Source organism: Podarcis filfolensis (assembly GCF_964270895.1).
Source record: "Podarcis filfolensis genome assembly, chromosome: 5".
NCBI classification, from domain to species: Eukaryota; Metazoa; Chordata; class Lepidosauria; order Squamata; family Lacertidae; genus Podarcis; species Podarcis filfolensis.
In genome coordinates this window covers 92,364,929-92,389,758 of record NC_139608.1, presented here as the reverse complement: position 1 = coordinate 92,389,758, position 24,830 = coordinate 92,364,929, and the positions used below count along the sequence as shown (strand labels likewise).

The 24,830-nt window shown below is 47.0% G+C and overlaps 1 protein-coding gene and 1 long non-coding RNA gene across 14 annotated transcripts in view; one reads left to right on the top strand and one right to left on the bottom strand.

Moving 5' to 3' along the window:
* The window catches only part of LOC310763592, a 190,215-nt gene that overhangs the window by 8,615 nt on the left and 156,770 nt on the right, over nucleotides 1-24,830 (top strand). The gene's annotated exons all lie outside the window — the stretch shown is intronic.
* Nucleotides 5,561-24,830, bottom strand: part of CTBP1 (C-terminal binding protein 1) — a 54,795-nt gene continuing 35,525 nt past the window's right edge. For 7 of the 12 annotated variants that reach the window (XM_083615858.1, XM_083615853.1, XM_083615851.1 and 4 more), the window contains 7 exons: nucleotides 21,593-21,737; nucleotides 17,976-18,182; nucleotides 16,202-16,416; nucleotides 12,948-13,078; nucleotides 9,527-9,654; nucleotides 8,018-8,135; nucleotides 5,561-6,636 (listed from right to left, as the gene is read on the bottom strand). In XM_083615858.1, the coding sequence (XP_083471984.1) occupies nucleotides 6,453-6,636; nucleotides 8,018-8,135; nucleotides 9,527-9,654; nucleotides 12,948-13,078; nucleotides 16,202-16,416; nucleotides 17,976-18,182; nucleotides 21,593-21,737 (1,128 nt within the window). In that variant the 3' untranslated portion in view covers nucleotides 5,561-6,452. Of the gene's footprint in view, nucleotides 6,640-8,017; nucleotides 8,136-9,526; nucleotides 9,655-12,947; nucleotides 13,079-16,201; nucleotides 16,417-17,975; nucleotides 18,183-21,592; nucleotides 21,738-24,830 lie in introns of all 12 variants that reach the window. The other 5 variants (XM_083615854.1, XM_083615849.1, XM_083615857.1 and 2 more) reach the window with 1 other exon arrangement.

Genomic DNA, 24,830 nt, shown 5'->3' with positions numbered 1-24,830 from the left:
GAGGGTCAGGATGGGGAGGTGGTCTCCCAACATTCCTCCTCATCTGGCCAGTCCGACAGTCGGTAGTCAATGCCTAACAGCAGCTGGACTTCAGAATTCTGCACCAGCCGCAGCTTCACATAGAATCACAGAATTGTAGAAATGGAAGAGACCCAAAGCGTCATCCGGTCACATCAATGTCTCCGTCAGATCACCAGTGGGTTGAGCCCCTGTCATCAAGCTATCCCAGTCCAGTTGCAGTCATAGAGGACAGATGCACCAATTGAAGCTGGTAATAATGCACACCAACCTCTGAGGTAATCTGAGCCACAAGCCACAAAGATGAATAATAATAATAATAATAATAATATTACTACCCCAGCCATCTTGCCGGGCCTCCCCAGCCACTCTGGGCGGCTTCCAACAGGATATTAAAAACACAATAAAAGTTCAAACATTAAAAACTTCCCTAAACAGATGTCTTCTAAAAATCAGATACAGTGGTACCTCAAGTTACATACACTTCAGGTTAAATACGCTTCAGGTTACAGACTCCACTAACCCAGAAATAGTACCTCGGGTTAAGAACTTTGCTTCAGGATGAGAACAGAAATTGTGCTCCAGCGGCAGTGGGAGGCCCCATTAGCTAAAGTGGTACCTCAGGTTAAGAACAGTTTCAGGTTAAGAACGGACCTCTGGAACGAATTAAATACTTAACCCGAGGTACCACTGTAGTTGTTGATTTCCTTGACACCTGGTGGGAGGGCATTCCACAGGGCGGGCGCCACTACCGAGAAGGCCCTCTGCCTGGTTCCCTGTAACCTCACTTCTCACAGTGAAGGAACTGCCAGAAGGCCCTCGGAGCTGGACCTCAGTGTCTGGGCTGAACAATGGGGGTGGAGACGCTCCTTCACTTTGAATTGTGCTTGGAAAAGTACAGGAGGAGTACAACCCTATCCTCTCATGTCCAGCTGGGATAGAAAGTTCAAGCAGAGAAGGCATCAAACATTGCTGGTTTCTCCACAGTTCTCCTCCATCTCCGCCTGCCTGCCTTCCTGCCTTCCTCCACTGCAGCCTGATGTAATGACAGCTGCCAGGCAACAGCTAACAAATAAAATATATGCCACTGTGGTGCTCAATAATCAAGACCACTCGACTTCTGCAATGCACTTCAGCTCTCGGGGGCAGACAAACTCAGGACTACATTTCAGAATTAACTTCATGGCAAAAGAGTAACAACTCACATTATGTGTACACTGCATTTTACTTCTAGGTTAGGTGTAGAAAAGTCTGCATCCATGCCAACTCAGTTTGCATCACACAAAGAAACAGCGGCCGAAATCCCCTCATTGTGGGGACCTTTATGTGACCAGTGTTTTCTGTCTTAAGCAAAGAGCAGAGAAGTCCCAGATGGTGGTGGCCTTTATGCGTCATCCCGCAGGGTGATAGTTCATCCTCTTCTTTGCTTAGCTCAAATGAAACAGCTATGGCGATAATGTCCTGTGGAACTAAAACTATACTTTTTCAATTAAGGGAAAACAGCGGAAGAATCAGAGGAAGGGAATGCTGAGCTCTGCCTCTCTCACAAATTCCGTGTTTGTGAACACACGTCTGCTGGGAGAACAGTTTGTGTGAAGCAGGCAATGACATGCCAGGAGCCATTTCTGTGATAAAAGAGTGCATGTCTTTTCCAGCAGCTAGAAATCACGGAGCCAGATGCGACTGCAGTGTGACTTGGCAACATGAACATTCGCGTACACATTCATCATTTTTAAATAAATAAAAAATATCCATTTTCAGGTTGCAGTCTTTGTATTTAATTCCCCCCCCCCCATTACTTCTTGCTCTTTGGCAACTCATACACAATAAGAAGGGATCAGGGATGCCGGTGGCGCTGTGGGTTAAACCACAGAGCCTAGGACTTGCCGATCAGAAGGTTGGCGGTTTGAATCCCCGTGACGGGGCGAGCTCCCGTTGCTCGGTCCCTGCTCCTGCCAACCTAGCAGTTCGAAAGCACGTCAAAGTGCAAGTAGATAAATAGGTACCACTCTGGCGGGAAGGTAAAGGGCGTTTCCATGTGCTGCTCTGGTTCGCCAGAAGCGGCTTAGTCATGCTGGCCACATGACCCGAAAGCTGTACGCCGGCTCCCTTGGCCAATAAAGCAAGATGAGCCACAACTCCAGTCAGTCAGGACTGGACCTAACGGTCAGGGGTCCCTTTATACCTTTACCATTAAGCAGGGATTAGCAACGGCATACTCAACACCATTCAGCGGGCCCAAGGCATTGTGCAGCTTAGACGATTTGTTGACTTCCTATGTCTTTAATATCCTCCTTTTCCTTGAATGCAGTTCCAGTCGCGGCGGAGGAAGGGGGTGCGGTGGGGGTGGGAGTGCCCCAGGTGTCACCACAGAGGGGGTGACAACATGCCAGGGTGACACTGCGGGGCTTGCAGCACGCCCGAACCACATGTCTCTCCTGGGAGTGACGTGGTGGCTTGAGTGCCTGCAGGCTCTGTGCTGCCCCAAACGGTCCGCTCGCCAACTTCACCCCAGTTGTAGGGCAGCTGAGCGGGAGGAGGCAGGCAGACTCCTCGGAGGCCCCACAGAGCGTCCTGCCTCGCTGGCCCCGCCCCAAGGATGGCTGCCCCCCCCCTGGGCGCAGGGCAGGTGTGCCAGCCTAGGCGCCCGATCGGCTTGGTCCGCTGCTGGTACCCATATCAAAAGAATTGTGCAGTGCTTTCTCACTTAGCCTTGATTGCTATCTTGATTTATTGTTGTCGTTGTTTTTGTTGCAGCAACACAAGCTGGGACAGGTTTACTCTTAACATACCGTATTTTTTGCTCTATGTGACTCACTTTTTCCCTCCTAAAAAGTAAGGGGAAATGTGTGTGCGTCTTATGGAGCGAATGCAGGCTGCGCAGCTATCCCAGAAGCCAGAACAGCAAGAGGGATTGCTGCTTTCACTGCGCAGCGATCCCTCTTGCTGTTCTGGCTTCTGAGATTCAGAATATTTTTTTTCTTGTTTTCCTCCTCCAAAAACAAGGTGCGTCTTATGGTCTGGTGCGTCTTATAGAGCGAAAAATACGGTATCTTTAAGTTAAATGGGAAAGAAGAAAAATGCTTAAAGGTATCTAAAGAAGTACAAGGGTATGGAACACTTTCACATGTTGGTCTTTTTCTCCTTTAACAGTTAAGCCAGACCCTAGAAATTAGGTTGGAAGGAAGTGATTTTGCTTATTCTGCTCTGGATAAGGTGGGGAAATCTATCAAGCTTCCAGGACGTGCAAAATCACATCAGGACAGAAGAAAGGTTAGTCTCTCTTTTGTCAAGTTGCTAATGATCGATAACAGTAAATCTGCCTTCTTGTCTCAATAGGTCTCGGGCATCTTAACATGCAAAATGCCGGCTGCAAAGAATATACTGTATTATAATTACTGGTTGTGTGTTGCACCCCAGAATCAGATGATTTTGTAACCTATCTCAGCATCAATACATTAATACAGTATTTTTGCCACCTAGTGGTAACTACCAGTAGCTTAGATATTTTTAGCATCTCCACCTTTATGGGAAACATAGGATAGTGGCAAGATCCTGCCAAAGTTCAGTATTTTTTTTTCAGACAAGCTTCAAGACCACTACAAGATCCATCACTCAGAATCAAACGAAAACATTTCTTAGCTGACTCTGGGGTGCAATGATAACCAGTTCCACACTTCCCGATATAAAAGGACTAGTAGGGAGTGACTGGGTAGGGATGCGGGTGGCGCTGTGGGTTAAACCACAGAGCCTAGTACTAGCCGATCAGAAGGTCGGCGGTTTGAATCCCCGCAAGGGGGTGAGCTCCCGTTGCTCGGTCCCTGCTCCTGCCAACCTAGCAGTTCGAAAGCACGTCAAAGTGCAAGTAGATAAATAGGTACCGCTCCGGCAGGAAGGTAAACGGTGTTTCCGTGCGCTGCTCTGGTTCGCCAGAAGCGGCTTAGTCATGCTAACCACATGAGCCAGAAGCTGTCTGCGGACAAACGCTGGCTCCCTCAGCCAATAAAGCGAGATGAGTGCCGGAACCCCAGAGTTGGTCACGACTGGACCTAATGGTCAGGGGTCCCTTTACCTTAGGGAGTGACTGGGCTGCCTGGGGAATCTGTAGAAAGCAAAAGACATTTGAGGGTTTTGTTTTTTGTTTCCAACAGGTAGTATAATTTGCGAGTTTGGACTGGTCATGTCAAAAATCAGGTGGTGCTGTGCCAAACTCATGTTTCGGTTTGCCAACTTGAATCAAAATGGCACCTGGCGTCCACATGGCAACAAAGCCCTCTGCTGCCCCCACTTTGGGTACCCGTCTGCTGAGTTTGGCCAAAGCGACATTTTGGTCTACCATCTTGGTTCAAAATGGGGCCAGTGTCCAAATACCGGCAAAGATTGCCACCCCCACCTTGGAGACCCTCGTGCCAAGCCTGGTGACGATAAATATTGAGAGGCGGTTGAACCTATGGCCGAAAACGGGCAAAGTCACACCAAAGTGACATTTTGGGCCGCCATCTTGACACAAAATGGCACCATGCATAGAAATGGTGATGAACCCTGAGCTGAGTTGGCTGGCAATATCTTGAGAGGCAGCCAAGCCTGTAGAAAATAAGACAGGCAGGCAGACAAGCCGGTTTCCAAATATACAGTAGATTGTCTGAAATCTAAATACTCTGGAGGGATGAGGGTTAAGAGGGAGTTAGGAAAGGGAGGGACAAAGCCATAATGCGAAAATGTGGAAGCCATCGTTTAATCAAAAGATAGGAATGTAATTACAAGATCTAAGGGGAAGAAGAAAAATGAACATTTATGGGCATCAACAGAGCATATTCAAAACCCAACAGGCTGCTCCTTTTGCAGAAAATAGTGTAAAATAAAGAGTGATCCTTTCACCAGGTTTTTATTTCACCATAATTTGCTTCAGTGGCTGATTGAGGTGAAGAAAGGATGGCGGGAAAGAGTGTATGAAATATGGAAGCATTTCCAGTAGGATTGTCTTCCATATTTAATCCGTTTATTCTCAGTCAAAATAGTTTTTTTAATATGCACATGAAATGTTTGTGCCACTGTTATATTGGTTTGCAATGAGAAATATATATTAAAAAAGCTGGCTGTTCTGTGGCCAGTTGATGCTCTTTCAAAACCAAAACTTTATGTCCCAAGATGTAAGAAAACCGATTCGCATAGTTGGAAAAAATGAAACGAAAGCTGTTCTTCTCCAACACATCATTTCCAGCTTTCCAGTCAGTAAAAACAGGGATGTAGAAGCTGTCATTTTCCATTTGCTGTTAGATTTCAGCTTCCGTTTTCCTTAACCATTGACAATGGCTGCAAAGTCTGGGGAGTCCAAGCTGAAAGCCAGACATATCCCTATCCTTGCTGTAAAATACTGTATTTAAAAGAACTGCATTTAATGATGTTGTTATTCTTCCGAGAAAGCATTACAACAATCAGAGCAAACTAAACCTAGGCGTGAAGTATCCCTTAATCCTCATAAAAGATGAACAATCACCCAGAAATAAATATGTATATATACATATATATGGTGCACATGGTATTTGTTTGGAATTTTTATTTCTTGAAAATAATAATTCATACAAATGGACACAGTCACAAACATGATTTTAACCCAAAATATTGCTAGCCTACCACATTACCAGGAAGGAATCCATGTAGGCAATGAAATGCAGCTACTTTTCAGTAGTCAGTGCCTCTCTCAATCTCTCTCTCTCTCTCTCTGCATCCCACCAATAATATATATTAACCGGTGACAAAAAGCATAATGCTCGTTTATTAAAAAAAACTTTTATTTTGCACCTCAAAATCTCTTTGAAATGTCTTCATTCTGAAATAAGGGGAATTTGTGCCGAAATTAGGAGAAACTGTTTTTACTTTATTAAATTATTCTAAAAAAATAAGACAAGAAGGTAGAAAAAACAATGCACTGCGTGGCATAGAAAGAAAAATGGGAAAAATCTTTGTCCTGAGAAGTTCACCAACTGCTTCGCTTTTAGGCATTTTTAAACATATAAAAAACAAAGGATCCCAAATCTCAAAAATGGTTTGTCGAATGCCTCCCTTATATATATATTTTTTCTTGTTGACAACTAAGCAAACAAACCCTTGTTAATGTTCTAAAAACTGTACACAGACAAGTACATTCATGATATAATTAAACTACTAACTTCTCTGGCTTAACAAAGAACCCATAGGACACAGAAACAGTGAGTCAGGTCACTGAACAGGGACAAACTACATTTTTATATGGAGGAATAAAGTTTTCAAATCTTTCATCTCCCACCATTTCTCGTTATACTGCATTTTGGACCACTTTCTAAAACATAATATGGCCTCCTCTGTATGTTCATGATTTTGCATCTATTCAAAGTCCAATCGGTTTTCCGCACGCTTTCCACAGTTGCCCGTGCTGGGAATGATGTTTTCTTAGGCTACAACTGGTCGTTAGGGTGGTCTCTATCAGCTTCTGGTTTGACTGTCTGGCCCGGAGAAGGAGCGTGGGGAGGGTGGGCGACAGGAGGAAGCCCATGCGATAAGGACATGGCGTTGGGAACTATTCCTTCTACGGCGGTAGGCAAGCCAGGTGGAGCCACACTGACAACCCCGGGAGGATACCTGCTGAGAGAAAGGAGAGCACGCGTCAGAGATCTGTTGAGACCCAGTGTGACTTTTTATTTTATTTTATTGTGCGTGTGTGTGTGTGAAGAAGCTTCCCTACAAAATTTAAGGAAGAGTAACTTGTAGCACAGGGACGTGGGTGGCGCTGTGCGTTAAACCACAGAGCCTAGAGCTTGCCGATCAGAAGGTCGGCGGTTCGAATCCCCGCGACGGGGTGAGCTCCCGTTGCTCAGTCCCTGCTCCTGCCAACCTAGCAGTTCGAAAGCACGTCCAAGTGCAAATAGATAAATAGGTATCGCTCCGGCGGGAAGGTAAACGGCGTTTCTGTGCGCTGCTCTGGTTCGCCAGAAGCGGCTTAGTCATGCTGGCCACATGACCCAGAAAAACTGTCTGCGGACAAACGCCGGCTCCCTCGGCCAATAAAGCGAGATGAGCGCCGCAACCCCAGAGTCGGTCATGACTGCACCTTATGGTCAGGGGCCCCTTTACCTTTAACTTGTAGCACATGACAACTGTTGTCTAAGGCATATCTATCGACCTGGAAGTCAGATTCACTGAATGCATGAACATGAACGAAAGATCTCCAACCGGCAACTTTTAAGCTTTTAATCAGAAATGAAATCTTGCAAAGGACTGCAACTGTGTACATAGGTAGCCAGAAGTAGAAATCCCATTAAAAAAGGAAAAAGTAGCTTAATGCCACATTTAATAGCTCGCTTACTAAAGGAGGGCTGTTAACTATTCTGACACTCTTGCAGATAATGTTGCTGCCTCTCGGGGGGGGGGAGGTTATGGAGTCCCCCCAAAAAAATTTAGCAGCAACTACATGGGAGATCAGTCACTAGAGCATGAGGAGGCAAACTAAGGCCTGAGGGCCAGATTCGGTCCAATCACCTTCCAAATCCGGCCCACGGACGGTCCGGGAATCAGTGTGTTTTTACATGAGTAGAATGTGTCCTTTTATTTAAAATGCATCTCTGGGTTATTTGTGGGGCATAGGAATTCGTTCATTTTTTTTTCTTTTCCAAAATATAGTCCGGCCCCCCACAAGGTCTGAGGGACAGTGAACCGGCCCCCTGCTGAAAAAGTTTGCTGACCCCTGCACTAGAGCCTCCCCCCCAAAAAAATCTGGTTATTGTGGAGTACCAGCTGCCCCCCACCCCCACATGTCCACAAGAGATTTGGAAGTTATAGCAATAGCATTTGACGGGCGTGGCATTTGACTCAAAATGTTAAAACCTTCTGAATCTCTTCTCCCCGAGTTGACGCCTCACAATGACAGCTCACCGTCAGCATGTCAACGGATATACATAGTGGATACTGTCTAGAGCAGACAAAAGTGAACGCCATTAAACTGGCTGCGAGAGAACCTCCTTACCTGTATGCAGCGCCATTGAGCTCTGGGTGAACAACTCCGGGGTCCATGCTGGCCCAATGTGTAGCTGCAGTCAAATGTTCTTTGTTGACACAGTTCCTCAGGTTGTCTGGAATGCGACCTAGCCAGACAGTTAAATATTGCAGCATAGGTAAACTCCGCATGTGCAAATAATGTCAGGTTAAAAATAAAATGCACGCGAATGTGCACGACACGTTAATAATGGCCGTTTTTCATTGGCTGTTATCAGTTCACCTGGTATGCCCCACAGAGAGCCTCAAGGTCCATAAATAGCAGCACCCTAGTGGTCCCAGGCCCTAAGGAACTTAGATTAGCTTCAACCAGAGCCAGGGCCTTTTCAACACTGGCTCCGTCCTGGTGGAACGCTCTGCCTCATGAGACCAGGGCCCTGCAGGATCTGATTTCTTTCTGCAGGGCCTGGAAGACGGAGTTGTTCCACCTGGCCTTTGGCTTGGAGCCAATTTGATTCTCTCCCCCTCTTCCTTTTTTCTTTTTCCTTTTCTCCTCCTGTGATGAGGCTGCATTTTAATATTTTAATGTTTCAATATTTTAATGTTGTATTTTAATCATGTTTTTAAATTGTATTCATTCAACTTGTTTTTATTATTGCTTGTTAGCCGCCCTGAGCCCGGCCTTGGCTGGGGAGGGCGGGGTATAAATAAAAATTATTATTATTATTAGGCAAGTTCTCTCCTTCATTTGATATTAATCGCTATGAAGTGTACCTTAAGTTACAAACGCCTCAGGTTACAAACGCTGCTAACCTGGAAGAGTTACCTCGAGTTGAGAACTTTGCCCCAGGATGAGAACGGAAATCGTGTCCCGGCGGTGCAGCGGCAGCAGGAGGCCCCATTAACAAAAGCACGCCGCTCGTTAACAACAGTTTCAGGTTAAGAACGGACCTCCGGAACGTTTGTAACTAGAGGTACCACTGTAATACACCTAGGGTCAGGTGTGTACCTGGTCCACACCCACAAACTGCCGCAACAAAACGACCCCACACAACCTGACTTTGGCGAGGCTCCACCAGCTTTGTAACCGCAGCGGTGTTCAGTTCACATTCAGAGTCGTGCTTAAAAGTCAACGTTTGCAAAGTTAGCAGTGCCACACTTAGCAAATGTTATTCCGAGCCAGTTTGGTGTCCTTTGTACAGTGGTGCCTCGGGTTACATACGCTTCAGGTGACATACGCTTCAGGTTACAGACTCCGCTAACCCAGAAATAGTGCTTCAGGTGAAGAACTTTGCTTCAGGATGAGAACAGAAATCGTGCTCCGGCAGCGCAGCAGGAGGCCCCATTAGCTAAAGTGGTGCTTCAGGTTAAGAACAGTTTCAGGTTAAGCACGGACCTCCGGAATGAATTAAATACTTAACCCGAGGTACCACTGCACTACTGATGTTCTACATACAGAAGAACGGCATGCTCTGTTAAGCCAAAGGAACAGTCAGTAAAACAGTCGGTAAAAGAAGACTGAGGGGAACATGGCTGGCACCTGTGATCGCTTTCCGGATCTCTCGGGCTGCTTCTTCCCGCATTTCTATTGAGGCCTGCTCACTGTACCACGCAGCGTGGGGAGTACAGATGAGATTTGGCGCGTCCTTCAGGGGACCCTGACTAAAGCTGAGAGAAAAAGTAAAGAAAGGTGTCATATACTGTACATCTTATACTGTGATTAATCATCATCACCATCATCTTCCTGAACAGAGGCTTTTGTGTGTTTATTAAGAATAAGTATAAAAAGGTATACCATTAGGTCCAGTCATGACCGACTCTGGGGTTGTGGCGCTCATCTCGCTCTATAGGCCGAGGGAGCCGGCGTTTGTCCACAGACATGTGGCCAGCATGACTAAGCCGCTTCTGGAGAACCAGAGCAGCGCACAGAAACGCCGTTTACCGTATTTTTCGCTCTATAAGACGCGCCAGACCACAAGACGCACCTAGTTTTTGGAGGAGGAAAACAAGAAAAAAAATATTCCGAATCTCAGAAGCCAGAACAGCAAGAGGGATCGCTGCGCAGTGAAAGCAGCAATCCCTCTTGCTGTTCTGGCTTCTGGGATAGCTGTGCAGCCTGCATTCACTCCATAAGACGCACACACATTTCCCCTTACTTTTTAGGAGGGGAAAAGTGACTCTTATAGAGCAAAAAATATGGTACCTTCCCGCCGGAGCGGTACCTATTTATCTACTTGCACTTTGACGTGCTTTCGAACTGCTAGGTTGGCAGGAGCTGGGACGGAGCAACGGGAGCTCACCCCGTCGCGGGGATTCAAACCGCCGACCTTCTGATCGGCAAGTCCTAGGCTCTGTGGTTTAACCCACAGCGCCACCCGCGTCCCATTAAGAATAAGTATACACAGCCAGAAATGAACTGCAAACACCCACGACTTCCATTTCTCAACAGCACAGCCAGTGCTGAGGATATTGGGAACAACAACGTGTGCATTTGAGGAAACAGTATTGAGACGGGGTTTGAAAGCCCAGAGTAGATGTTTCCATAGAGTTCGCTGGAGGAAGATATATGTAATAAAACAGTAAGACAGCCATTTGCCTAGATAGAAAGAGAAGTATTTATGGTAAACTTTTGGGAGAGTTACCATATTTTTTGCACCGTAACACTCACTTTTTTCCTCCTAGAAAGTAAGGGGAAATGTCTGTGCGTGTTATGGAGGGAATGCCTACGGGTGGCTGGGGGGGGGGGGAATCTGCTGCAGTCGTGAGCAGAGGATCCATGGTTCCCCTTCCTTCCCTCCTCCGTGGCTCGCTTTGAAACAGCAAAGCAGGAGAAGAGCCGCTGAGTGGGGAGGAGAGAGGGACAGAGAGCCTGCTTCTTTAAAGGAGCAAAGTGGGAGAGGAGAGGAGCCGCATACACGATCCTCAGGATTTTTGCATTGGGCTACTCCAAACTCACTGTCAGATCACATGTCTGTGGCCACAGCATGAACCACAAAAATCATACATCCACTGTTTCGTTTAGAATATTTTTTTTCTTGTTTTCCTCCTTTAAAAACTACGTGCGTGTTATGGTCGGGTGCGTGTTATAGAGTGAAAAATACGGTAGTTCTGGAGTTGCTGGTTCTGTGATAATATGAGAGGAACATGGTTCATTTGAACAGTTTCTCCCTGCCTTCATATCAAGTCTCAACCAGGTCAATATCTCGGCACCTCAAACAGATCTTGAAAGTACCGTATTTTTCGCTCTATAGTATGCACCCGACCATAGGATGCACCTTGTTTTAGAGGGGGGAGAACAAGAAAAAAAATTCTCCCCCCCCTCTGCCCAGCGCCCCTTCAGCGAAGCGGCAGGAGGTGCTGCGCAGAGAGGAGAATTTCCCCCCCTTGTTTTCCCCCTCTAAAACAAGGTGCTGTTCAAGGTGCGTTCAGCCGCCTTCAGGTGGCTACCTTGGAAGCCTGGAGAGCGAGAGGGGTCGGTGAGCACCGACCCCTCTCGCTCTCCAGGCTTCAGGTTCCTTTCGACCTGCTCTTTGGGGCTGGTGGAGGGAAGCCCACCACCAGCCCCAAAGTGCAGGTCGGGGAGCAGCGGAAAGGCACGCAGCCTTCCCGTTGCTCTGCGAGTTTCTCGGGGCTGCCGGGGAAGCCCAGGCAGGGCTATGGCTTCTTTAGCCCCGCGCACCCTCTCCCGGCTGGAGAGGTGGCGCGCGGCTAAAGAGGCTGCTGCCATAGCCGCGCGTCACCTCTCCAGCTGGGAGAGGGTGCGCGCGGCTATGGCAATACCCCCACCTCCCGCAAAAGCCCACAGGTGTCACACACCCTTTAAGGAGTGCACGGCTCCTGTGGGCTTTTCTACGAGGAGGGAGAAGGGACTGACTGGCCGCGTCAGTCCCTTGTCCCTCCTGAGGAAAAACCCGCAAGAGCCGCGCGAAGCTTGTGTGCGGCTTTTGGGGGCTTTTCCTGCCTGCCTCCTCCCTGCATTCACTCCATAGGACGCACACACATTTCCCCTTCATTTTTGGAGGGGGAAAAGTGTGTCCTATAGAGCGAAAAATACGGTATGATTGAGCTGTATACTGGGGTGGGTGGGCTTCCCTGGCCAAAACTTGATAGTGGAAAGGGATCAAACAGCATCTGAATCCATGGAAGCTATCAAGGTGTTGTCTAAACTTTTGTGTGGACCTGTTAAGTGCTCACGCATCGTCCAAAAACACTACCAGTCTCTCAGAGCCCTGCAGGACAGAGAATATGGATGGAGGAGAGGCCAAGAAGTCAGGCGGGAACATATTTTTGCTACGAAATACGCCTTTTATCCTTGGAAGATTGTGTAGAACCATTAATTTCCTACTAATCGGAAGCAATGGCGAGTTGAACCTGTTGCTACCCAGGCCAGTGGTGCGAAGGCGAGCAAAGGCTGGTCACCAGGGGCACATAATTGATATTTTCTTTTTAATAAATAGCGGGAAACAACATATTCTGGGTCACTGCATATTCTGAATAATCTAGAGATGCAAGTTTAGGAGACGCTTGGAACACTCTAGGAAGGACCAGAGAATCTTCATTTGGAAGGTGGTGCTGTGGGTTAAACCACAGAGCCTAGGACTTGCCGATCAGAAGGTCAGTGGTTCGAATCCCCGCGACAGGGTGAGCTCCAGTTGCTCGGTCCCTGCTCCTGCCAACCTAGCAGTTCGAAAGCACATCAAGTGCAAGTAGATAAATAGGTACCACTCCGGTGGGAAGGTAAACGGCGTTTCAGTGCAGTGCACTGCTCTGTTTGGCCAGAAGCGGCTTAGTCATGCTGGCCACATGACCCAGAATCTGTACGTCGGCTCCCTCGGCCAATAAAGCGAGATGAGCGCCGCAACCCCAGAGTTGGCCACGACTGGACCTAATGGTCAGGGGTCCCTTTACCTTGTTATTTTTGTTTAGCAATAGAACAGGCACTAAACAGGAAACAGAATCACCTGAATGGTTCTGACTCGTGTACGTCCAAGGCTGCCCCTCGTATCCTTCCTTCCTTCAGGGCCTGTGCAAGTGCTTTTTCATCTACTAGCCCTCCTCGAGCCATGTTCACAAGGAAGGCTCCCTGTCGCATCTGTGGGAAGTTAAAATGCCCAGATTAAAAACGTGCGAAATAAAGTTGATGTTAGTAGAGGAACCAGCCGTCACTGGAACAGCCTACACGCAAAAGTGGACCACTTGCCTTACTACACACTGGAAAAATGCTACAAAAATCTTCTTATAAACCAAGCTTAAAAGGTGAAAATAGCCAAGCAAAACTGCATCTTTATCACGGTTAAACTGAACAAGGCCTGGGGGGGGGGAGCATCAAACAGATTAATTTTTGCATTTGACAGATGTTCAGTCTGTGTTTAAATGCTATAATGTAGCCTAAGGCAATACTGAAAGCAAACCTTAAAAATATGGTTTAAAAATACTTTCCGTCTAGTTAACAAGACTTTAAAATGTGTGCCCTGTTGTACTGCACTAAAGGCAGATGACAATTTATGAAATTTAAGACTCCGAGTCGCTGAAAGGAACTGCCGTGGCTTTGGAGAAAGTGCACAGGCTGTTTCCTCTACCTTTCACAAGAAACTGAACCAATTTACTGCAAAAAAAAAACAAAAAACAAAACAAAACATTTTTTAAGGTAAAGTGAATAGAAATTACTAAAAACGAGACGTGTGAAAACAAGCACCCATTAGCAAACAAAATGTGTTTGCTTACTGAGGCAACAGTGTAATTTTCTACTTGCCTTAACATATCAATGGAAACACTTAAAGTTGTACCAAGTAGAACAGCACAGCTGTCGACATAAAAATAAGTGACATATTAATAACTTATCAGAACACCTTGGCATTCCAAGATCCTTTAGGAAAGCGGAAATATTTAATAAATTATAAAACTGACACAGACAATTGTAGCTTTCAGTAATACGCTTATGTCGATTTCCTGTTTCATCAAGAAGTTTCACGGCTTTCAGAAACTTGCAAGCAAACATATCCATAAACTATGTTAATGTAATTCAACAAATGGCCAGCCCATAATGTTGAGATTTCTTGCTTGCTGAAACCCAATTAACTTGAAACCCAGAAAACTGCAGAAACCAGTTTATGTGAAGCGTATGACTAGATAAAAGACAAATCATAAACTGCCTCAACAGAGAATCCATAGAATTAGCTGCACAGCAAACTCTGCTGGTTGCTATAAAGAAAAGAAAAGGTTTATGGCACCTTAAAGATCAGAGCATTCATTTATACCAACATTTCTGCAGCACAGAATTGACACTGTAATTAATATAAAAAAAGAATAAAACGACAATTTGAAGTACCTCATATGATTGCAGGAGCAGCAAGATAGCAACAGGTTAACTAATGCCTTTATATTTCTTTATCTGACATCCTGCTCTGTCCCACGGGCTCAAGACATCTCAGAGCAGTTTTTCTAAACGTTAATACCCCGTTCCCTGGGAATCAAAGCGCAACTCTAAAAATCAGTTGAAAAACTAATGTGCCCTGAAAATGCCTGCTGAGATCAAGGTGGTTTTGCAACCTGCCTAAATAGAGGCCATGAGGCAGCCAGTGGCTATTCCATATTCTGTTCACCACAGCTGAAAAGCCCTTCTGCCCAGTCGCCAGACCTCTTAAAGCGGGGGGGGGGGGGGCCCACCCAGAAGGGGATTGAATTCTCATGTTCTCATGCAGGTTCACAGATGAAAAAGAGATTCCTGGAATTATTGCAGCAGCAAAAGCTTCCATGAACTAGGTGCCAATACATCAGGTGGATGGTCTGATCACCGAACCTCAGAGAAGTGGCTGCATAATGCAACAATTGTTGTTTAGTCGTTTAGTCGTGTCCGACTCTTCGTGACCCCCTGGACCAGAGCACGCCAGGCACTCCTGTCTTCCACTGCCTCTCGCACTTTGGTCAAACTCATGTTGGTAGCTTCGAGAACACTGTCCAACCATCTCGTCCTCCATCGTTCCCTTCTCCTTGTGCCCTCAATCTTTCCCAAAATCAGGGTCTTTTCCAGGGAGTCTTCTCTTCTCATGAGGTGGCCAAAGTATTGGAGCCTCAGCTTCAGGATCTGTCCTTCCAGTGAGCACTCAGGGCTGATTTCCTTCAGAATGGATAGGTTTGATCTTTTTGTAGTCCATGGGACTCTCCAGAGTCTCCTCCAGCACCATAATTCAAAAGCATCAATTCTTCGGCGATCAGCCTTCTTTATGGTCCAGCTCTCACTTCCATACATCACTACTGGGAAAACCACAGCTTTAACTATACGGACCTTTGTTGGCAAGGTGATGTCTCTGCTTTTTAAGATGCTGTCTAGGTTTGTCACTGCTTTTCTCCCAAGAAGCAGGCATCTTTTAATTTTGTGACTGCTGTCACCATCTGCAGTGATCATGGAACCCATGAAAGTAAAATCTCTCACTGCCTCCATTTCTTCCCCTTCTATTTGCCAGGAGGTGATGGGACCAGTGGCCATGATCTTCGTTTTTTTGATGTTGAGCTTCAGACCATATTTTGCGCTCTCCTCTTTCACCCTCATTAAAAGGTTCTTTAATTCCTCCTCACTTTCTGCCATCAAGGTTGTGCCATCTAGGATGCAACTAATTGCAAGACTGCCATTATTCTGTAGGCAGTTTTCCACCTGCAGAACTAAGAAATGGTTGTTTTGATTGGCAAGCATACACTTCTGATAATGTAAGTTCAATAAAAACTAAGTTACGGCTGTAAATGCCATGGGTGATCAGCAAACGTTTCAGTTAAAAGTCCGAAATTATTTCAAGTACTCTCCTCCGCCAGTAGCCTGACAAATAAATTGGGATGGGAACGCCTGTGAGTATTAGCACTGAACACAAGGGGGCAGTAGCCACTTAATCTACGAATTGAGATGTGCAGAAATTTTATCAGAAGGCAACTTTCCGGTTCACGAGTAAACAAAGATCCACGTGATTAAACTGCAGTGGTAGGATGTGATATTTCTTCACCAAGTAGAACCTATTAATAGGACAGACGGCAGACAAAATTGATACCTGGTTGCCTGGCAGAACTGCTCGCCTCTCAATATACACTGTCACAATATATCTGCAATATATCTGCAAGTAAGTAAGTAAGTATCTCTAAGGCGATGTTTGTGAAGTTCTTAGAACACACAAAAATTGCTATGTAAATGTTAACTCTTATCGTCACTGTGACGTTATCCGAAACGTACCTGTTTAATGGTGAAGTCGTTAATAAGGTGATGGTTGTGTTCGTTTAGGCTGCAGTGGAGGGTGACACAGTCGCTGTGAAACAACAAATCCTGCAAAGTCGTCACCCGCTGAAGTCCAAGGGCACGTTCCATGCCATCTGAGAGGTACGGGTCGTAGAAAATGACATTGAAGCCAAAGGCTTTTGCACGTAGTGCAACCGCTTGGCCAACTCGTCCTGCGGGGAGGGGGAGATTTTTTTTTTGTCTTACAACAAATATTGTTGAGGCAGGTATAAAGCAACCCACCCATTCATGCAGATGGGGTTTGGATGCAATGTTAAACTACCGTATTTTTCGCTCTATAAGACGCACCAGACCACAAGACGCACCTAGTTTTTGGAGAAGGAAAACAAGAAAAAAAATATTCTGAATCTCAGAAGCCAGAACAGCAAGAGGGATCGCTGTGCAGTGAAAGCAGCAATCCCTCTTGCTGTTCTGGCTTCTGGGATAGCTGCGCAGCCTGCATTCGCTCCATAAGACGCACACACATTTCCCCTTACGTTTTAGGAGGGAAAAAGTGAGTCTTATAAGGAAAAGGTTTTGCTTCTGCTTTCAATTAACCATGGTTTATTATCACTATCCCCAAAGCTGAATCTTAAATATGGTTTAGGACAGTGTTCTTCGATTGTGGCTGAGGATATTGTCCAACAACATCTGGTGACCCAAGGCTGAAGAACACTGGTTTAGCAGAATCGTAAACCAAGGTTTAATGTTTGCTTCTTTCCCTAAACCATAGTTAAGAATATCCAGTTTATCTGGGTCCAAGGATAACGCGTGAACATAATTAGTTGGAAGTAGAAGCAAAACCTCCCCATCTACTCCTCCTCATGGTTGCAGCAGAAGAAGAGAAGGGAGCTCACAAAGCAGAGAGCCATTCATATTATGCTAAGCCATAGTTTAGTGTTACGTCAGAATGAGGTCGCAGAGTACGTACACAGTAGTCCAACTTAAAGAGTTCTAATGAAACATGGGGGCAGGGAATGGAGAAGAGAAATTTCCAGTTCCATTAGGAAAACATCACTGTTACTCTTCCACCCCTCCCCAAACTTAGTGTAGGCTCTTGCCCACTATGGTTCAACAAACTTATTTCTGCTACAGAGTGACAGGGCGGTTCTGGAATACATTTTAGAAATGAACTACTGAGCAAAATGGGACGCGGGTGGCGCTGTGGGTTAAACCACAGAGCCTAGGACTTGCCAATCAGAAGGTCGGCGGTTTGAATCCCCACGACGGGGTGAGCTCCCGTTGCTCGTTCTCAGCTCCTGCCAACCTAGCAGTTCAAAAGCACGTCAAAGTGCAAGTAGATAAATAGGTACCGCTCCAGCAGGAAGGTAAACGGCGTTTCTGTGCACTGCTCTGGTTCGCCAGAAATGGCTTAGCCATGCTGGCCACATGACCCGGAAGTTGTACGCCGGCTCCCTCGGCCAATAAAGCAAGATGAGCGCCGCAATCCCAGAGTCGGTCACGACTGGACCTAATGGTCAGGGGGTCCCTTTCCCTTTACCTTACTGAGCAAAATAGAGGGGGTAGATATCTGGTCCTGGTAACCAGACAACAGGTTTGGAGCATCTTAGGGCACTAGCTAACCCAGGGCAGCGATTCTAAATAGGATACCATCATCCCTAGCAGTTTGTTAGGGTCCTGATTAGCCTTAAGCCACAACAGTGGATGCATTTAACTAACAAACAGACTTTATATGCAAAGAGCAGAGAGCAAGACAACAGGGCTGGCCTACCTAACCCAATAATGCCCAGAGTCTCCCCTCGGATTCTCGCAGCCCCAGAAGCCACTTCCCGGATCTGCTCCACGCTCTGCACCCTCGTGCCTTCTCGCAAGGCCTGATGAAGCCAGGTGGTTCGTCTGTACAGGTTCAAGATGTGGCACATTGTAGAGTCTGCTGTCTCTTCCACGGATGCAGCCGGAACATTGCACACTGCAATCCCTTAAATAATAATTAGAAAAAACACAATGTGTTGAATCCTGGGGTGGCTCCAGAATGCCACGGAACCCTCCCCCCCCCCCAAGCATCTTTATGAATTCAACCAGCCCCTGGCCCTCAGAGATGTTGGAAAGACATATACTATTAAGCACCTAAAGCAGGCATAGGCAAACTCGGCCCTCCAGACGTTTTTGGGACTACAATTCCCATCATCCCTGACCACTGGTCCAGTTAGCTAGGGATGATGGGAGTTGTAGTCCCAAAACAGCTGGAGGGCCGAGTTTTCCTATGCCTGACCTAAAGCAAGACTATGCACCTTTCCAACGATTAAAAAATGGACAGCCCCCACCTGATGCTTCAACCATCTAAAACAAGTCATGCATCAGAAAAGCGTAAGAGAAATAAGAGGGGTTGCGGAATAAACTCTTTGCCTTGGGTAGGGCAGGGGAGAGTGGAACTGGATGTAAGCAGTTGCTCCAGGGATGGGACCAAGGCTCACTTGACAGAATTTAGTTTCTAGGATGCTCCAAGGTTGTGATCTAGGCGTAGCTGACCTGTGGTCCTCCAGACCAGAGCTGGCCCCAATGGTCGGCATGCTCAGGCATCAGCTGAGGGCTCAAGAACCCTTCATGACATGGGGCAGTGAGGAGCTGGGAGTCATGGAGGTGGATGGGAGGTGGCATGGAGGATGCCTTGCCCAAGAGGCCTTCAAAACCCAGAGCCAACACTGCTCCCGATCACAGAGTTTGGAAGGGACCACAAGGCTCATCTAGTTCAATTCCCCCAGAGTGCAAAAATCTTTTGCCCAATGTGGGTCTTGAACCTACAGCCCTGGGTTAAGAATCTCATGCTTGGTCCTGTATACCTGAAGGAGCGTCTCCACCCCCATCGTTCTGCCCGGACACTGAGGTCCACCTCTGAGGGCCTTCTGGGGGTTCCCTCGCTGCAAGAAGCCAAGTTACAGGGAACCAGGCAGAGGGCCTTCTCGGTGGTGGCACCCACCCTGTGGAACGCCCTCCCAGCAGATGTCAAAGAGAAGAACCACTACCAGACTTTTAGAAGACATCTGAAGGCAGCCTGTTTAGGGAAGTTTTTAATGTTTAATAGGTTATTGTATTTTAATATTCTGTTGGAAGCCGCCCAGAGTGGCTGGGGAAACCCAGCCAGACGGGCAGGGTATAAATACAGTGGTGCCTCGGATTAAGTACTTAATCCGTTCCAGAGGTCCATTCTTAACCTGAAACTGTTCTTAACCTGAAGCACCACTTTAGCTAATGGGGCCTCCTGCTGCCACTGCGCCGTCGGAGCACGGTTTCTGTTCTCATCCTGAAGCAAAGTTCTTAACCCGAGGTACTATTTCTGGGTTAGCAGAGTCTGTAACCTGAAGTGTATGTAACCTGAAGCGTATGTAACCCGAGGTACCTCTGTAATAAATAAATAAATAATAATAATGCTCTACCAGCCCCGGGCGGCATGACTCATGGTCAGGGTTAATGGACAGTGCAGCCCAGCAGGAGCTGGAAGACAAGGCCACAAGTTAGCCACCTATACCTTCGCTGTCTGCAACAGAGATGACACAAATATGCAATGAAGCTGGGCTACGCTTCACAGCAACGTTACCACAGCAAAACATTCCGTAAGTTTTTGAGTCAATGTCCGCAGCCAGAGATTTTGGTGGATGTAAGGAGCAAGAGTGCGCCGGGAGGGGGCAGCCTAAGTTGGTGCAAAGCAACGGACGCCTAAATACAAATAGTGGAACCCCCTTGTGTTCACACAAGTGCTTTTGATCCAGTGCATGCCTCCATTAACAGAAGAAAGGACGGCCGTTTCCCCCTTTCCTCCTGTAGCCTCCAGCTCCCATCAAATGCTGAAGACTTGCTCCAGAGTGGGGGGATCCTCCAACAGGAAGGAAGGTGCCATGGATAGGGGGGAAGGGCAAACTGGCAAAAATCCCCCTCCCCTCCTCTTCCATTAGCGGGTGGCGCTGTGGGTTAAACCACAGAGCCTAGAGCTTGCCGATCAGAAGGTCGGCGGTTCGAATCCCCGCGACAGGGTGAGCTCCCGTTGCTCGGTCCCTGCTCCTGCCAACCTAGCAGTTCGAAAGCACGTCAAAGTGCAAGTAGATAAATAGGTACCGCTCCAGTGGGAAGGTAAACGGTGTTTCCGTGCGCTGCTCTGGTTCACCAGAAACAGCTTAGTCATGCTGGCCACATGACCTGGAAGCTGTCTGCGGACAAACGCCAGCTCCCTCGGCCTATAGAGCGAGATGAGAGTGCAACCCCCGAGTCGGTCACGACTGGACCTAATGGTCAGGGGTCCCTTTACCTTTACGTTGGGTCAAAGGTTCTTTGGCTGGGTCGGGACGATATGGGATTGGGGGGGCAACTCCCATCTCTTGTGGGGGTGCAATTAGTGCCAGCACTGTCCGTTAAGAGTTTGGGTGTAATCTTCGACACCTCCCTTTCCATGGAGGCGCAGATTGCAGCTATAACAAAGGCAGCATTTTTTCACCTCTGCCAAGCTAAGCAGTTGGCTCCTTACCTCTCTCGCCCTGACCTAGCCACTGTGATCCACACAACGGTCACCTCCAGACTGGATTATTGTAACTGGCTCTACGTGGGGCTGCCCTTGAGACTGACCCAGAAACTCCAGCGGGTGCAGAATGCCGCGGCGAGACTCCTTATGGGGTCCTCGCTGCGGGATCACATTCACCTGGTACTACACCAGCTGCACTGGCTCCTGGTGGAGTACAGGATCAGGTTTAAGGTGCTGGTTTTAACCTTTAAAGCCCTACATGGCCTAGGACCCTCGTACCTACGGGACCGCGTCTCCTGGTATGTCCCACGGAGGATCTTACAGTCTTCAAACAAAAACATCTTGGAGGTCCCGGGCCACAGAGAGGTTAGGCTGGCCTCAACCAGAGCCAGGGCTTTTTCGGCTGTGGCTCCGATCTGGTGGAATGCTCTGTCACAAGAGACTAGGGCTCTGTGGGACTTGACATCTTTCCACAGGGCCTGCAAGACAGAGCTGTTCAACCAGGCCTTTGGCCAGGGCACAGCCTGACCCCCTCCTTTGGCAATCCTCACAGAACTCTAGCCCAATGGTTGCCATTAATCTGATTTGAACTGATTTTATAATGGAATGATTTTAGACTGTTGTATCAGTTTACTGTTGTTAGCTGCTCTGAGCCTGGCTTCGGCTGGGGAGGGCGGGATATAAATAAAATTTTATTATTATTTTTTATTTATTATTTTTGTGAGCACCAACTGGAGTACCCTTACTTGAGTTATTCAATTAATTTCAAATACAGAGTACCACAATTAAGTGCAACCTACAAACACGTCAGCAAAGTTTGAACACCAACCCCCTTGGGTTTCTACATAAAAATTCACAGACGTGAATTAACGACATACCTAAATCGCCAGCAGATTTAATATCAATGTTATCAAAACCACTTCCAATTCTAACGATTATTCGAAGTGCTTTAAACTTCTCCAGGTCTTCACGGGTTAAAGTGATGGTGTGGTACATCAGGGCACCTACTGCTTCATTTAGTACCTGAAAAACAAAGGCAAACATAATTCAGTTACGTTCTCAACACGCCCTCCAGAATCCCAATTCCTGGGGTACACGCCATCGCCTCCAATAGTCTGGTCATCTCTCAAGGGAGAATTTCAAGGTGCGGTTGCAGCAGAGTGGGTAGCAAAATGATTGCCTGAGACTTACTGTTCACTTGAGAAACCTGTTCACAAATGCTACTATATTTTGCTAGTTCCCCCTGGAAGGTGAGAGGGACGCGGGTGGCGCTGTGGGTTAAACCACAGAGCCTAGGACTTGCCAATCAGAAGGTCGGTGGTTCGAATCCCCGCAACGGGTTGAGCTCCCGTTGCTCAGTTCCACCTCCTGCCAACCTAGCAGTTCGAAAGCACGTCAAAGTGCAAGTAGATAAATAGGTACCGCTCCAGCGGGAAGGTAAACGGCATTTCCATGCGCTGCTCTGCTTCGCCAGAAGCGGCTTAGTCATGCTGGCCACATGACCCGGAAGCTGTATGCCAGCTCCCATGGCCAATAAAGCAAGATGAGCACCGCAACCCCAGAGTCGTCTGCGACTGGACCTAATGGTCAGGGGTCCCTTTACATTTTACCTGGGAGGTGCACCAGGCAGGAACAAGGTCTATGGAATGGGCAGAGAGTGGGCGCAACAACGCAGGAGCGTCAATGGCATGTCGCTGCATACACCCATAATAAAATGGCAGTCTGAATGGGCCCTTGCTTATTATTCATTGTTAATCACAAGTAACACCGAAGCGTAAGAGTTTAGCCAATGGCTAAACACATTCTCAGCCCTGACACTTTGATGGGAAAACCAGGCTGCAACGCAATGTGCTCATACACATCAGAGTAAGCCCTTCTGAATGCAACGGAGCTTACTTCTGAAGAGACAGTGTACAGGATTTACACTTACTTTCTTTGTGCCGTTTTAACCTGGTAAAATAGGAACGCGGGTGGCGCTGTGGGTTAAACCACAGAGCCTAGGGCTTGCCGATCAGAAGGTCGGCGGTTCAAATCCCTGCGATGGGGTGAGCTCCCGTTCCTCGGTCCCTGCTCCTGCCAACCTAGCAGTTCGAAAGCACATCAAAGTGCAAGTAGATAAATAGGTACCGCTCCGGCGGGAAGGTAAATGGCGTTTCCGTGCGCTGCTCTGGTTCCCCAGAAGTGGCTTAGCCTTGCTGGCCACATGACCTGGAAGCTGTATGCCGACTCCCTCGGCCAATAAAGCGAGATGAGCACTGCAACCCCAGAGTCAGCCACGACTGGACCTAATGGTCAGGGGTCTCTTTACCTTTACCTTTAACCTGGCAAAATAGCATGGATTAAGATGTTACGTACTTGGTAATCTGACTGCTTTGGACCCGGTGCCCACCAACAGTCTGAGGTGCAGGTTTCGTTTTTAGCATCATGGCAAATCTCAAGACATTTATCAGGTTTCACTGAATAGTGTACCCTAGTTGTTTAAGGCAAGAAAAAAGCCTTTGGGAAAATAAAGCAAAATAGAAAAATAGAAAAACGTATCCATTCTTAAGGAAATCAGCCCTGAGTGCTCACTGGAAGGACAGATCCTGAAGCTGAGGCTCCAATACTTTGGCCACCTCATGAGAAGAGAAGACTCCCTGGAAAAGACCCTGATGTTGGGAAAGATGGAGGGCACAAGGAGAAGGGGACGACAGAGGATGAGATGGTTGGACAGTGTTCTCGAAGCTATGAACATGAGTTTGACCAAACTGCGGGAGGCAGTGGAAGACAAGAGTGCCTGGCATACTCTGGTCCATGGGGTCACAAAGAGTCGGACACGACTAAACGACTAAACAACAACAATAAGAAAAATAGAGCAAAGCAATTGAAGTGTTTTCTTGTGGAGCTATTAGCACTGTGGAGAACGGTTCTTCCTTTCTGATCCTTTAACTTTTACTAAAAAGCGTAACACAAATAAAACTACTGAAAGGCAGTTCCCATCCCTACCTATCCCACCAATCCTTTGAAGTAAACTCGAGATCGGCATTATGCAAAGAGCTCCAAAGCCAGCCAAGATTTTATGTTCCAAAACATCATCTGGTGTCAATTTATACAGGAGGCATCTAAGGTCATGAAGAATTTCCCATCAGCTCTCCAATAAGTGGTCGCCTGGCAAGAGTTTCTCTTGCTGTCAATAGTTTCCTTATTTCTCGAAAAGAGTAACAAAACAAAAACACCTCTATAAGGATCAAAACTGCCATAAGCACATCCAATAGCATAACTGGTACCAATTGAGGTTTTGCCATCTCCCATTCAACCTTGTGGAATGCAGATGACACAACCTTGATGGCAGAAAGTGAGGAGGAATTAAAGAACCTTTTATTGAGGGTGAAAGAGGAGAGCGCAAAATATGGTCTGAAGCTCAACATCAAAAAAACGAAGATCATGGCCACTGGTCCCATCACCTCCTGGCAAATAGAAGGGGAAGAAATGGAGGCAGTGAGAGATTTTACTTTCTTGAGCTCCATGATCACTGCAGATGGTAACCCTAGACAGCATCTTAAAAAGTAGAGACACCACCTTGCCAACAAAGGTCCGTATAGTAAAAGCTATGGTTTTCCCAGTAGTGATGTATGGAAGTGAGAGCTGGACCATAAAGAAGGCTGATCGCCAAAGAATGGATGCTTTTGAATTCTGGTGCTGGAGGAGACTCTTGAGAGTCCCATGGAATGCAAGAAGATCAAACCTCTCCATTCTGAAGGAAATCAGCCCTGAGTGCTCACTGGAAGGACAGATAAAATGTTAACCATTTTGGTTTTTATTTCGTATTTTTGATTTTTATTATCAACGTTTTAATTAAACGTTTGTCATAAGTTCAGTAGGGAAGGGAAGAGAGGCATTGTATAATTGATCAAAATGTGAGGACTTGCACGCCGCCCCCCACCAAAAGCACTGCCCTTAATATGGTACATTATTCTCATGTGTTTTGTACGCCATCTCAAGAGCTTTTAGTGAGCCATCTGGAAGCTCAAGGCTAAAATGTGAAGAAATGAGGCCTGTGCAGAAGATATGAATGATTTGTAAAGTGCTCCTTTAATGCACGTCCCGCTGGGCGGGAGTCCCTGGGGGGAAAGAATT